This window comes from Chelonoidis abingdonii, chromosome 1 (genome assembly GCF_003597395.2).
Source record: "Chelonoidis abingdonii isolate Lonesome George chromosome 1, CheloAbing_2.0, whole genome shotgun sequence".
Classification (NCBI taxonomy): Eukaryota; Metazoa; Chordata; order Testudines; family Testudinidae; genus Chelonoidis; species Chelonoidis abingdonii.
The window spans coordinates 64,621,127-64,635,567 of NC_133769.1; the positions used below are offsets into that span (position 1 = coordinate 64,621,127).

At 39.2% G+C, this 14,441-nt stretch overlaps 1 protein-coding gene across 5 annotated transcripts in view; it reads left to right on the forward strand.

Moving 5' to 3' along the window:
* The window catches only part of MON2 (MON2 regulator of endosome-to-Golgi trafficking), a 242,403-nt gene that overhangs the window by 141,478 nt on the left and 86,484 nt on the right, over positions 1 to 14,441 (forward strand). For all 5 annotated transcript variants that reach the window (XR_012655908.1, XM_075066076.1, XM_075066064.1 and 2 more), the window contains exons 23-26: positions 557 to 719; positions 1,279 to 1,572; positions 2,713 to 2,911; positions 7,918 to 8,540. Coding sequence is in view for 4 of the 5 variants with exons in the window: in XM_075066076.1 (XP_074922177.1) it covers positions 557 to 719; positions 1,279 to 1,572; positions 2,713 to 2,911; positions 7,918 to 8,540 (1,279 nt within the window). In the remaining variant the exon portion in view is untranslated. The remainder of the gene's footprint in view (positions 1 to 556; positions 720 to 1,278; positions 1,573 to 2,712; positions 2,912 to 7,917; positions 8,541 to 14,441) is intronic.

The window sequence follows — 14,441 nt, forward strand, 5'->3', positions numbered from 1 at the left end:
GGTTACATGTTAGACACTGTCTCCTGCTACATCCAGTTGCTTAGCTGCATCCTGTCATGCCTCTTTGGTTTCTTCCTTTCCTGCCACTTTCTGCAGGCCAGTTCGGTCTTGCTACCTAATTTAGGGTTTATATTGCCAAGGATAAAGATGTATTTTAGAACGTTAGCTAACAAGTTCTAAAACTCCAGTTAGACAAGCAAGTTGTACCTCAGCATGTGAAAGCTGGCAGAGTTGGGGGAGTCTGTGCTTCAGCTGGTCTAGCCAACGTGCTAAAGTACAACTTGCCTTCTCTGCATTAGAATTTAGAATGTGCTAGCTAACACATTCTTAAGAACAACAAAACAAAAAAAAGTCCACACCAAACACAAAACCCACAAACATCTTTTTTCCCCAGTTGGGACAAATCCTAAATGTATTTCAAATTTTGCTTGAATCTAGAGCAGGTGTGTAAATCCGATTATTCTTCTGTAGTAATGTTGCATCCTGGTGTATAATAATAGAATGATTTGTACCCTCTTAAAAAAAATAACATTAACCTTATTTCAATTTCCTCAAGAGAGTCCTTAATACGAACTGCATTCCAGTGTCTTCAGTTGGTTGTGACAGACTTCCTACCAACCATGCCATGCACTTGCCTACAAATAGTTGTTGAAGTTGCAGGAAGCTTTGGACTTCACAATCAAGAACTAAACATTAGCCTAACATCAATTGGTTTGCTGGTGAGTTTCATTTGCGTTCATAATGCGGGTTAGTGTGGCTTTTATTTAATTAATTTTGTTAATGCTAGTTAATGTCTAGACTGTTATCCCGATAAAGGCCAGAAACTGCGTGTCATTCTCTCATAAAACTCCCACTGAAGTCAATGTAAACGTACTGATAAGAATTTGTCTTTAAGTAAATTATTATTGAAACAGACATGATTATGTAAAATGAATGGAATTGCAGAGAGATGACGATTATCAACATTTTTAGTAGAAACATTATAGATTTTAATAATCCTTTTCTGATGCTTCAGTTTGTATATATCTGTGTCTTGAGAGCCTAAAAACTGAAGATTGGAAATAAATATAGTTCTTGATATTGTGTTTGTAAGAATAATTAAATGTAATCCTTCTCTAATCAGTAGAGCTAAGAGTTGTTTAGGACATATTTTGCAGTACACTTTAAAATGAGCAAATTAGAAACACTGCTCCTTTACAATCAGAGCAATTATCAATATGTATTTAAATATTTATTTTTCCATACATAAAATGTGTTCCTACATTTCTTTGTTTGTAGTGGAATATTTCAGATTATTTCTTCCAAAGAGGTGAAACCATTGAAAAAGAGCTGAACAAAGAGGAAGCAGTATTGCAGAAGCAGGCAGAAGAGAAGGGAGTGTTGTTAAACCGTCCTTTCCACCCAGCACCGCCATTTGACTGCCTTTGGCTCTGTCTCTATGCCAAGCTGGGGGAACTCTGTGTAGATCCACGACCTGCAGTTAGAAAGAGTGCTGGACAGACATTGTTTTCTACAATTGGTGCCCATGGAACTTTACTTCAACATTCAACATGGCACACAGTTATATGGAAGGTACTGAGCAAAAAACTGCTGTAGAATACAACATCCACATTTTGGTAGTCTCTGTCTCTTACACCTGCTTATTGTAATACCAGTTTTAATTTTTATAGGATTTTTAAAGATAATATATTATTTACACACACAAAGTAGCTATGAACTGTTTTATCTTAAAACTTTCGTAGAGCTTCCAGATGGTTTCTTTTTCTTCTGTGCTGCCCCTAGGCTATCTTACCACCATTTTTACATCATCTTGATTTCCCCCCTCTACACAAATGTGCTCATGAAATTGACACCAGTATTTCAGTTTGTATCCTCTGGTCTTGGACTGTTGTATTGCTCATTCTTACTCTCTCCACACAGATAGATGCATGATTTCTTTGCATAAAATTTTGGTGCCCTTTGTGAGAGTAGCATGGCCATCAAAGACCCAGTCTTCCTCCTACCTCAAATAGAAAGGAAGACCTGGATCTTGTTTCTACTTGGAAAAAATTAAAGCAACTTCCTTTTTCTGGGGAAGAGCACATGGAACAAAGTAATTCCTTATCCATGTGACTGGGATGATCTAATAGGAGGCTTAGCTTTTCTGCCACTTCTGTTTCTGACCCTTTCCAGCCAATCAAGCCTATGTGTGAAAATCCTTTTGCCTAGAACCTGGGCAGACTGCTTGTCCCTTATGGGACTCATGTTCCACTATGATCATACTTAGCTTGATTGTGCTGTCTCACATTCCATCTGCATGGCACTTCAGAGCTATTGATCTCTTGACATCAGCCAATCTAAAAGAGAGACAAATGCACATACTTACTACAGAGGCACTTCATAGGTTTCTCAGATTTTCTCTGGGAATGGAGCATTGTCAGTGTGTTGGTCTTTTATTAGCACTAAGGACATTTTCAAAGTTTCTGATCATGGTGATTGTGGCCCTTCATCTCAAGATCCATGTGCGAACCTATCCAATCAGCTGGCTGATTCAGGTACCCTCACCACAGGTGCTGGAAAGGCTGGGTGAAATAGAGGAATCCTTCAGGTACCTTCTTGGATTTACAGGGAAAGGGACAAAATGTGCGCGATTTTATTATTTCCATGTTACATTTACCTGAGTTGAAATATGTGACTGAAATAATCAATGCATCCTTTTTCTGAATATCGTAGGTTCTGTTTCACCTGTTGGATAGGGTTAGAGAGTCTTCCACAACAGCTGACAAAGAGAAGATTGAGTCAGGAGGAGGCAATATTCTCATTCATCATTCAAGGGATACTGCAGAGAAACAATGGGCTGAGACATGGGTATTAACATTGGCGGGAGTAGCGAGAATATTCAACACTAGGAGATACTTACTACAACCTTTAGGTAGGCTCTCTTAACGTTTGAGAACTGTTTGTTGTTTGTTTGGTTTTTTTTACTAATAAAACTTGCTCAGACAATTTCAATGCTAGCAGTTGGCTCACTAGATCCCAGTTCTGTCAAATGTAGCAATTCAAATATTTAGTATTATTGCCAGATGTTGTAATATAACTTTTAATTTGTTTTGTGATAAGTTGTTTGGTTTTTTTTTGGTTAGATCACTGGCAAAGTGTTTAATCTTACAGCTATATATTCTATAGTATCTGCTTTGAAAAGTGATAACTGTTGTGGAGCCTGCAATCTCAGGTGCTCAGAATTAGAATTCTTAAATACCAAGTGCGGCTACATTTGATGTTAATTCTATTATTCCTGACTCCAAGTGTCAAATATTTGTTAAAATCATAATTTTGTAAGCATTTCTCGAATCATTGCCAAAAATGCTGGGTTTTCCCCTCATTTGCTGAGAGAGAACGCCTAACACAAAAAACGTGTTCTGTAGTCTCAAACTATTAACAGGCCCTGATATTTTAACATTTATATATAGGTTTCCTTCATGTGAACTAATTAATGGAGGGGAAAAAATTGGGTGTCTTGGGGGGGTCCACTAGCACAGTCAATGATGTACATAATTTAAAAAAAGGAACAAGGGAAATTTATTAAGGAAAAAAATTGAGACTCATTATGAAGTGGAAGAAATTGAAGATTACACTCTTTCAAGTGATTCCTCTTCCTCTTTATCCATCCACTTTCCCTCTTATGTTATTTTAGTTCAAAATATTTGATTGGCGTCCCTTCACTAAGTGAAATTAATAGTGGTAAGTCCATCAGTTCTTTTTCCTCCTAAATCTTTCCTTTTCTCTCCCTTCATCATTCTTTTTGTTTCTTCTCTTATGTTTGCTATTCTCCCTTTTTTTTTTATCTTCTCTTCTCTTCTCTTTCTTTTCTCTCTGCTTCTTCACCCTCCTTGTAGCTCTCTCTGGCATTCCTTACTTATTCTCCTCTCCCTTTTTATAACAACTCACCATTTCAGAATTTGCAAAGTTATTAGTATATAAAATAGGATTAATTAGCAAGTGCTGACACTGCTTGAACTGTACAACCATGTGTAACATACATGAGTTTGCAGTCTAACATAGACAAAATACTTCAGCTGAATTAGGCTTGTACTCAGAGGAGTTCTAAGTTAATGAATTGCAAAAGGAACTTCATTTTCCAAGTACTGTAAAGTGTGAAATGATATCTCTTAAATACATTCAGAATGGAAAAATGACAGATTTAAGGAAGTATATAGTTGGTGAAAAGTAATTTCAAACTGTGTTGATGAATTTTTGCCATCTACTTGGTCACATTGCCATGACAGACTGTGAGAAAAGGGAAAAGAAAAGAAAAGTAAAATTAATATTTGATCTGCTTGTTTCCTTTTAATTAATTTTAATTGAATATACCAGGCTTTGACTACATATGATATTCTGCAGGTTCTGATACAGTAGAAATAGCCATTTGAATAAATGTGATGAAATAACTTCATACCTCATAGTACACCTTTCATGATCATTTTCTAGTCATGGATTTAAGCTACCTAAAACCAGATTTAAGGTTGCATACATACTAGTGATTTATAAGTAAAAACGTTGCAGGAATATTGTAATTAAATCAACCCCAAACATTGCAAACGCTGAAAATTCAGAGTTAAGTTTAAAATTAACAGAAATCGATACATGTTAAGCAGTGGAAAGGTACAGTTAAGGCACCTAAACAACCTTCACTTCCTCCTGTAGTGACAAAAATTGAAAATCTTAATATGTCCTTAAAAGTCAGTTTAATCCATGACTACAAACAGTATTATGTACTACCAGAATTGTCTTACTGGGTTACTGAATGATATCACTACAGGTTGGAATTAAAGTTGTTTAGGTACCGTAACTGCGCATTTTACCCTCTCTCCTGCCTCTTACTTTCCATTATGTACACCGTCTCACTTTCCTCCTTTGCTTTTCCCCAAATTTCATTGCACATCACCTCATGCGTTTCTACTTCTGGTCCTTCCTCTTGAATAGATTTGGTGCAATGTATAGTTTTTTAAAAGAAATATTTAGGATTAATAGTCATTGTGTCATTATTGTTCATAACAGTGTTTCTTCATTTAGCTATATATGTTTTGAAGAGGATGCTAAATTTCTTCAAAGATCAATTTTTGTTATGAATTCAAGAAAATTAACTAATTTACTTGTAAATTCCCTGAAAATTCATTCTGTACTGAAAGATTGAATGCTGCAATTTAGAGGAGGGTACACTGTTCCTTCATTACGAAGTAATTGCAACCCTTCTTCAAATGCAGAACTCAGCCTTAACAGTGTAACTGTGAATAGAACTTTGTAGTAAATACTCTGGTTTAACTCTCATCCTTTGAAAGGAGATCTGTGGTTTTGTCATGGAGAATTTTTGGGAAAGATCATGGTAACAATGACCCGATCCAGGGAATTGACGTTATGGACGTGTTCTTTAGTAGCCATTTATTTAAACTTTGTAGGAAAAGGCCTCTACATTTAGCTTTCCTTTGAGGACACTTCATAACTTCTTGCATATGTAACTACTCCTCCCTTTACCACCTTGTATTAAAATTCTTATTTTAATTTAATCTTGTTAGGTTTCTTTTATGTGTTTTCACACTATTTTTAGGTGCGGTACCTTGCTGCCACATATTTCCTTTCCTAGTTGATGTAGACTGGGATTTTCAAAGGAGCCTAAGGGAATTAGGCACCCAACTTTGAATCTTTTGAAAATTCCTTTCTGATGTCTACAGGCCTCCACTCTGTTGCCACTATTCTTGTACTTTGTCTCTTTGAAGTCTGGCTTCTACTTTCTTGCATTCTAGTAGTTCTGTGCCATAGGAGAATTGGTCTAGAGCATTCTGGCCTCATTTCCCTGCTACAGGATACATAAAGAATTGGAACAAGTGAGTTACCATATAAAACTGGAAATAGAAGACTAGATGCCGTGTTTAACAGCAGAATTATTCTCTCAGTACATTCATTAGCAACCTCTTCAATCTTCCTGTAGTTCCCATTTCATTTACTAAATTGTTTTGTTAATCCAAGAAACCATTTTAGGTATTTCCATTAATTTCCAATTTAGTGATTGTGTTTCTAGTTGACATAATTAAGTTAGAGAGTAGTGCCTATCTCTCTTAAATAACTCCCTCAATCTCTGGCTACTATACAACATGCCTATGACTCAATGAAGATATAATTATCATGGAATTTTGTTTCATTAAGAGAACCATAGGAACATATTGAATGGCTAGGGATCTGACCCTGCATCCTTTATATACAGTTAACTCCTGTTGAAATCAACAGACATCTGGGCTTCTGCTTGTTGCCTGCAGGGATTAGAAAGGAATTTTTTCCTCTGATGCACAATGGCCAGATACATTGTGTGTGGGGAGGTGGGTAGGGAGGTTCTGGCTTTCTCTGAAGCATCAGAGATTGTCGACAACTGGAGACAGGACACTAAGTGGGGTGGACCAGTGCTCTGAGATAGTACAAAGAATCCTATTTCATAGATGCCTGGCTAGTATATCTTGCTCACATTTTCAGGGCCAAACTGATCACCAGTTTTTGAGGTTGGATGGAATTTTCCTTCAGGTCAGATTGATAGGGACCTTGGAGTTTATTCAACTTTCTTCTGCAGTATGGGGCATGTATCATCTTCTGCAATATGTACATATCTCAACTAATCAGTTCCCTGCCATTGTAGGGGCCTTGCATGTTCTCTGCAACAAGTTTAGAGCTTATGTACACTACAAATGCTTTGCTGGTATAGTTATGCTAGCAGAGCCCTTTAGTGAGATGCATCTTGCAGATGGAGTTTTTCTCCTGGCATAGCTGAACCATCTCCACAAACAACATGAGCTATACCAACAGAAGCCCTCTTCTGCAAACATAACTACGTCTACACTGTGGGGTTTTCTGGCATAGCTGTGCTGGCTATGGGTAAGGCTACGATTTGGTCACAGAACCTCTGTGACTTCAGCCTTGGTGGCTAGGAGCTGCAGGGTCCTGAAGCCTCCTGAAGTGGCAGGAAGCTGTGTGGTACCCACGCTGCCTGACACAGTGGTCCTCCAAGCTGCCACGGGCAGGGCTGGTACCTTGTAGCTCCCCCAGCTGCAGATGTGTGTGTGTGTGTGTGGGGGGGGTGATGACACTGAAATGCTTTAATCTAACTAAAATAATTGGGCCCAGTATAGGATTATCAGGGTGAAATTTAATGGTCTGAGATGTGCAGAAGGTCAGACTAGATGATCTATTCTAATGGTCCCTTCTGGCCTTTGACCCTATGAAAACGATGGTATGCATAATGCTAACAGGATCAGTTCCACTATTCAAGATAAAGAGAATGCATTTCCAATCATGTAGTGCAACATGTAGGTAGCAGATTTGGTATAAACCAGCGATACTCAGACTGAGGCTCACAAGCCACAAATGGCTCTTTAATGTGTCTCCTGCAGCTCTTTGCAGCACATATTAAACATGTGATTTAATTATTAACCAATCTAAGTTATTAACCAATCAAGATGCTTTTACGATGTTATTAACCATTTAATTTATCAGCTTGCACTAAGATATTAAGTTATTTGCTGTGAGAATAATACCTTCCTTTGAAAGGTAAACCGATATAGGAAGGTGGTATTCTCACAGCAAAAAAAAAAATTGTATATATATAAATAGCTAGTACTATAGCAAATTAAACAATGAACTCGCATTACTGTGGCCCTTTTGGATAATATTGATTGCTAAGTTGGCTCCAGAACCACTGAGGTCTCAGTGTCACTGGTATAAACAATGATATAATTCTCCTTTATGTGTGTGCATTATTTTTTTTCACAAACCAATTCTTTCAGAAAGCAGTTGAAGGCAGGTACCTTCCCCCTCCTCCAACTCCTGTGAAATGAAAGGGCAAAAAAATAAAAGCCTCAAACTGATTTAACTTTTTTTTTTTTTTTTTTTTAATAGGAGATTTTTCCAAAGCCTGGGATGTTCTTCTTGATCACATCCAGTCTGCAGCACTCAGCAAAAACAATGAAGTTTCCTTGGCTGCTCTGAAAAGTTTTCAGGAAATTTTACAAATTGTGTCTCCTGTCCGAGACTCAGAGAAACCTGATACGCCACCTGCTATTAATGTGCCTGCCCTCCTAGGGGCAATGACTGCTACTGGTCTGGGCAGATCATTCATGAGAACTGACTCTATCGGAGAAAGAATTGGAAGATATAATGAATCTGAGCCACCTATAATAACAGATGAGATTGAAGATTTAAATCTTTGGTGGGCTGCCTGGAACACCTGGTATAGGATTGGCTCAGAAAGTACAAAGCCTCCAATTACTTGTGAGAAATTGACTTTCATACCCAGCCAACCTTTTCTCACAGCTTTAATTCAGATATTCCCAGCTCTCTACCAACACATCAAAACTGGTTTCAGCATGGATGATCTCCAAAAGCTTGGTGTCATTTTACATGGTGCTGTTTCAGTTCCAATCAGTTCTGATGCCTCCCCCTTCATCCTGCCATCTTATACTGAAGCAGTTTTGACAAGTTTGCAGGAAGCCGTGCTTACCGCTTTAGATGTCTTACAAAAGGTAAAATAATAATACAGCTTTAGATGTCCTTTGAAAAGTAAACCATACTATGTAGTGGTTCTTTTGCTTTGCCACCTGCACTATGTTGAGTTAAATTAACCTTAGTTACCTAGTTACTTCTGGGTTTGTAATGTACTATTCTTCTGTAAAAGATAATTTTGCTTCTTTTGAAGAACAATCAGAACCAGAAGCTCACCTTGTCTCCTGTCCCTACTACACTAAGCTTCTTGCCATTCAGCAGCTCTATATTGACATGATTGGTGTAATCTTTAATAAAATCTCTTCTGTATCACTGTGAAAATACTTAATATTCAGTACTGTATGTTCAATAATTTGCTTGCTTGACTGTTAAGTTTTAGCATTGTTAATGGGCTGAAAATGGAGTGGAGGCAATACACTCAACCTCTGCGGGGGCAGCTTTTCTTACATTGTTCACTCCAGCAAAGTCTGGAAGGATGGTGATCCTAATTTAAGGACTTGCAGTTGTGTAAAGTGGAAGAAAAAAAGCATCAGCTCTCTCTTCCTCTTCTCCTCTCTTCCCAAATCTACTCTGTAACAAAAATACTAGTGCTTTGCTGCAGAAATTCTTATCAAAGACCTGGTCCCTGAAGAGCACCATTCATTTAAGTGAAGAGTTTCTGTAACAGAGCTAAAACGCCAGGCAGCAGATAAGGGTGATCTGTATGTTCAGATCACGTAACTATTCTGTGAAGGAAACAATCTATTGATTTAGCGACACAAAGTCCTATGGCACCTTATAGACTAACAGACATATTGAAGCATAAGCTTTCGTGGGTGAATACCCACTTTGTCAGACACATGTAGTGGAAATTTCCAGAGGCAGGTATAAATATGCAGGCAAGAATCAGTTTATACCTGTCTCTGGAAATTTCCACTACATGTGTCTGACAAAGTGGGTATTCACCCACGAAAGGTTATGCCCCAATACATCTGTTATTCTGTAAGGTGCCACAAGACTCTTAGTCCGGATCTGTAAAAAGCAACAAACACGGCTACCCCTCTGATACTTGAATCTATTGATTAAATTAGTTAGTTATATCCAGTAGCCTTAATTTTCTTTTAAAATTTATCACTGATTAGATCTTGTTGCTCATACCTTTTAAATGGAAACCACCTGTCAGCACTTTTTCTTAACGTGCTGCAAAATGAGAGCTATGCTTAAAAAGTAGAAGGCATGGGCAGAAATGAAATAATCCTCCAGGAACTTTCCTGCATTTAAAAGAAATATTCTGGGGGGAGCAAAATAGCAAACTACTGTACTTCATCCTACCAATGCACCTTTTTTCTTTTTAGAACTGAAAATTATTCCTTTGCAAAAGTAACTGTCCACATATTCATTCATATTTTGTCTCTCTCTCACACACACACATATATTACTAAGATTACAGAGTGAAGCACTCAAATGTTAGGAAAAGCCAGAATTAAGGCTTAACTTCTGAGTACTTCACTTTCAACCTTAATAATGTTCCTTACACACACACACAAAGCTACATTAAATTTTCTAGGTTTTAAAAAAGCAAACTGAAAAAGATGGTGGTATATAGACGTGCACGTATTTTGTCAGCAGAGTTGGAACCTTTAGACCCACCAAACAGACCTCCGCTACTTTGATCTAAGGAGTAGGTAATAGCAATAGTGAGGTTATCGTCCTCTATGTGGACCAGCACTGAAGGGGGAAGGGAGACTTTGGCAGAGGGTTTCACAGACATTTGCTGACAGCAGAGGAATGAGTACACTCAGGAATCTTGGGTTCCATTCCAAGTTTTGAAGGGAAGTGTTTTGTAGTGAGCATAGACACATCTCCCCCCAACCTTGAATTTTTCCGCTCCATCCCCTCCAGCTTGTCCCTGTTGAAGTCCTGTCTCTTCCTCAGCCCTGTTTTCTCATCCAAACCCCATTCACTTCGCTTATGCAGTTAGTCTCCAGTCCTCAGACTTCTCACTCCAGATCCAGACTCCTTGCTCAGCAAATCCTAGTCTCATCCGTCTCCTGCCCTCGCCCCCCAGTCTGCTTCCCCAACCAGTCCCAGTCTCCTGCTCACATCCTGATCCGTCATTCAATCTGTATTTCTTCCTTATGCTTCTTCCAGTTACCCTCCCTGTTTCTCTCCCTGACTTCAAGTCCCAGTCTGCTGCCCAGCCAGTCCCAGTCTCATCTCCACAATTCCCAGTCCCAGTTTCCCTCTCCCCTCCCTGCCCCCCCTCAAATTCCTAGTCCCAATCTATTCTCACAGCACCCCTTACAGATACAGCTCTTGTCCCTTTTGCATCAGATAAAGTAGTATTCTCCAGCAGTCAGGGCACAGCAGGGGGTCACTCAAAGCAGAGGAGAAACAGGCTTCCTGTTCTCAGTTTAATTGTTTGGACCTGGATTAGGCATGGCCCAGAGCATCCCAGAGCTGCAACCAGGGACGGGTCTAGGTATTTTGCCACCCCAAGCGCGGCTGGCAGGCTGCCTTCGGCGGTTTGTCTGCAGGAGGTCCCCGGTCCCATGGATTCAGTGGCAGGCCTGCGGGAGGTCCGCCGAAGCCGCGGGATCAGCGGACTCTCCGCAAGCATGCCACTGAAGGAAGCCTGCCTGCCACCCTCGCAGCCCCCCTGTGGCTTGCCACCCCAGGTACGCACTTGCCGTGCTGGTGCCTGGAGCTGCCCCTGGCTGCAACTACAGGCAAAGTCTTGCTGATCTCCAGGATGGAGCATGTTCATTCTGAACAGAATCTTCCAAGGAATTTAGCTGCTAAAATCTAAGCCTCTACTGAGCATGTGCAAATTCCAATTTTTCAGAGACTTATAACTTGGCTAAAACTGGGCAAATTTTCACAGGGATAGCAAAAGTCACATTGTGGACACAAAGTTCCTCCCACACCATGGTCAGATTTCAAGACCCTGCTCCAGAGCATGGGGGTGCTAGACCATTTCAAACAAAAGGTCAGTAGAATTTTTTAATATGGGCAAAACAATATATTTTTCCCTACCCTGGTTCTCAGAAACAGCCATACTGTTTTGAACGAAATTCCTCTGCACACCACTCCCCCCAATCCAACCCCCACCCCCAAAAAAATAACAAACAGTATTTTCAGTTATTTATAACTTCGTAAAACTTTAACCGTTTGGCCTAAAATTTTCCATGCTGCATGTCTGTCTCAAGCTGATTATTTGATTATTATTTATTATTAAAAAGTAGTAGAAGCTGGGGACACTGCATCATATATGTTCTCACACGAGTCCCACCACTCAAAAGCAATTCATGAAAAGAAAGGAATGACAGTGGAAAAAACCACAAATGTAATCCTTGGATGTATAAAAAGGGGAATATCAAATAGAAATAGATAAATGAGCATGGCTCTACACCTAGTATTGATTAAAAACACTACTAGAATACTGTGTCCAGTTCTGGTCCATACTTCAGGAAGGATGTGGAAATGCTGGAGAGAGTTCAAAGGAGGACCACAGAAATGATCCAAGGGTTGAGGAACAAGCTTTAAGATGTGAGGCTTAAGGTGCACAACCTATTCAGCTTATTGAAGAGAAGAGTGAGAGATGACTTGATCACTGGGCATAAGGACTTGCAAATGGAAAATGGGAGGCTTTTCAGCCTGGCTGACAGGCATAACAAGATCCTATGGCTAGAAGTTGAAGTTAGATAAACTCAGCCTTAAAATAAGACACAATTTTCTAACTGTAAGGGTTGTTAAACATTTGATTAGCTTACCAGAGTAGGTGATGGACTCACCATTGCCTGGAGTCTTTAAAACAAGATTAAATGTATTTTTAAAAGCTATGCTTTAATACAGTTTTTGGAAGAAGTTCTGTGACCTGTGTGGTTTTGGAATCTATGACTTCCCTATGGGAATACCCTTCCTTCATGGGCCATGGGGAGAACAGGATGGCCTGTGTTGCCCTCGTTATGTTCATAACACTTGCAGGCTGGCATTAAGTTAATGACTATAATCAAATCTTATACTTCAGAGCCTCAGACGGTCTCCTGGGGGTAAAAAAGAATTTTTTTTCTCATGCACAATTGACCAGATGTATTCTGTTTGTTTTGCCTTTCTCTGAAGCATCAGAGATTGGTCACAGCTGGACGTGAGACAACGGTTGGGGAGGACCAGTGTTCTGAGATGGTACAGGGCATTCTCTTTCTAGATACCTGGCTGGTGTGTCTTGCTTACATGTTCACGGGCATACTAATCACCAGATTTGAGGTTGGGAAAGAATTTTCCCCTGGTTAGATTGGCAGGGACTTTGGAGGTTGTTCGCCTTCATCTGCAGTATGGGTCATGGTTCACTTCCTGGGATCATCTGGGCATATCTCGCTTAATCAATTTCCTGCCATAGAAGAGGCCTTGCGTATTGATGGCACTGTGATCTTGTCTGTTCTCTGTCTGTGATGCACAACAGTTTAGTTTCCTGAGGATTGACATGTTGTAGTCTAAGTATGGTAATGGACTTACTATAAGGGTGTCTGGGGAAAATATAATGGCTTGTGATGTAGAAGAGTTATTTCTTATATGGAAATTTAAAAATGCTGCAGATCATTTACATGGTCATACTCTTCAAGACTACTTTGTAGTTTCTAACATCTTTGGTATCTGTTTTGGATTATTTTCAAATACAGTTCCCCACTGAAGAACCTTTCATAGTTTTTGGACATTGACCCAAAGTATGTGGATTTTTTAAATATTGTGTATATTCTGTCATGATAGATGGTTTGGAAAATTTAACTCAGTGTGCCCAAATGACTTCGGCTTCTAAATCTCATTCAAAGTCTGTTTCATGGAGTATTTTTCACTTCTTCCTTTTTAGATTCCAGTGACTGATCAATGTGTGTATATATGATTTGTTTTTAAAACCTTATAATCCTATTTTTTATTCTTATGCATGCAATCTTTTTTTAACTTATCAAAATGCAGTGAAGGACTGTCACTCCAATGTACCAACATCCATCAGATTAAATTATTAAAACTACAGGATATCAAACATTTTTGTTTAGACTAGTGGTTTAGTGCCACACCGATCAGAATTCAGTATTTCAGCTTTATCTCATGTCCTGAGGTTATTAAGTGTTTGAGAACTGTGATATCTGCGCAATCCATTTTTGTTGGGAGAGGGAGTGTTTCATTATCTAGACACACCTTTCATTGCCTGCAAGAGTGTTAGAGCCGTCCCTGGAGATAGAATTAATATGACGTAGGGCCTTTTGTGGAGTAATAAAATGGAAAGAATCTTCTAACATGGAGAGGGGCTTGGAAAACCCCAAGGAGGAAGGGGCAAGACATGTGACGTTGAAGAAAATTAATAGAGTAACTTTATGGGATCATTGGCTTCTGCTTTGAAACTAAATGTTTTGGCTTTGCCTCAGAATTTATATCGCAGCCGGAAGTCATCATCCTGTTCTGTTCCATTGACATCTTCTAAGTATATCTTAACTAGAAAGCCCTGTATTATAAAGCTATGTTATGGTTCTCAGTTCTGTTGAAATCTTCCGTATAGTCCTTATTTGTTGTACATTGCTTCTTATAATATATCATTTTTGAACTACCAATTAAAGCCTTGTGATGATGACTTCTTGCAGTGTTAAATGTTCCTCAGAGTAGGACTTCAAAATACTGTGGCACAGGTCAACAGACAAGAAACTTACACAAAGACACAAATTTTATTACTAAGACATCATGCTTTGTGAGTCAGCTTGATCCTACAGCAGCCATCTTGCATTTATGCCACCAGTCCGTTGTCACAGCATTTATTGTATTGTCTCAGAAAATTAACATTCTTCTTCGAGTGATTGCTCATATCCATTCCAGGAGGTGTATGTGCCACGCGTGCACGTTCGTCGGAAGACTTTTACCCTAGCAACTCCAGCGGGCCGGCAGGTCGCCCC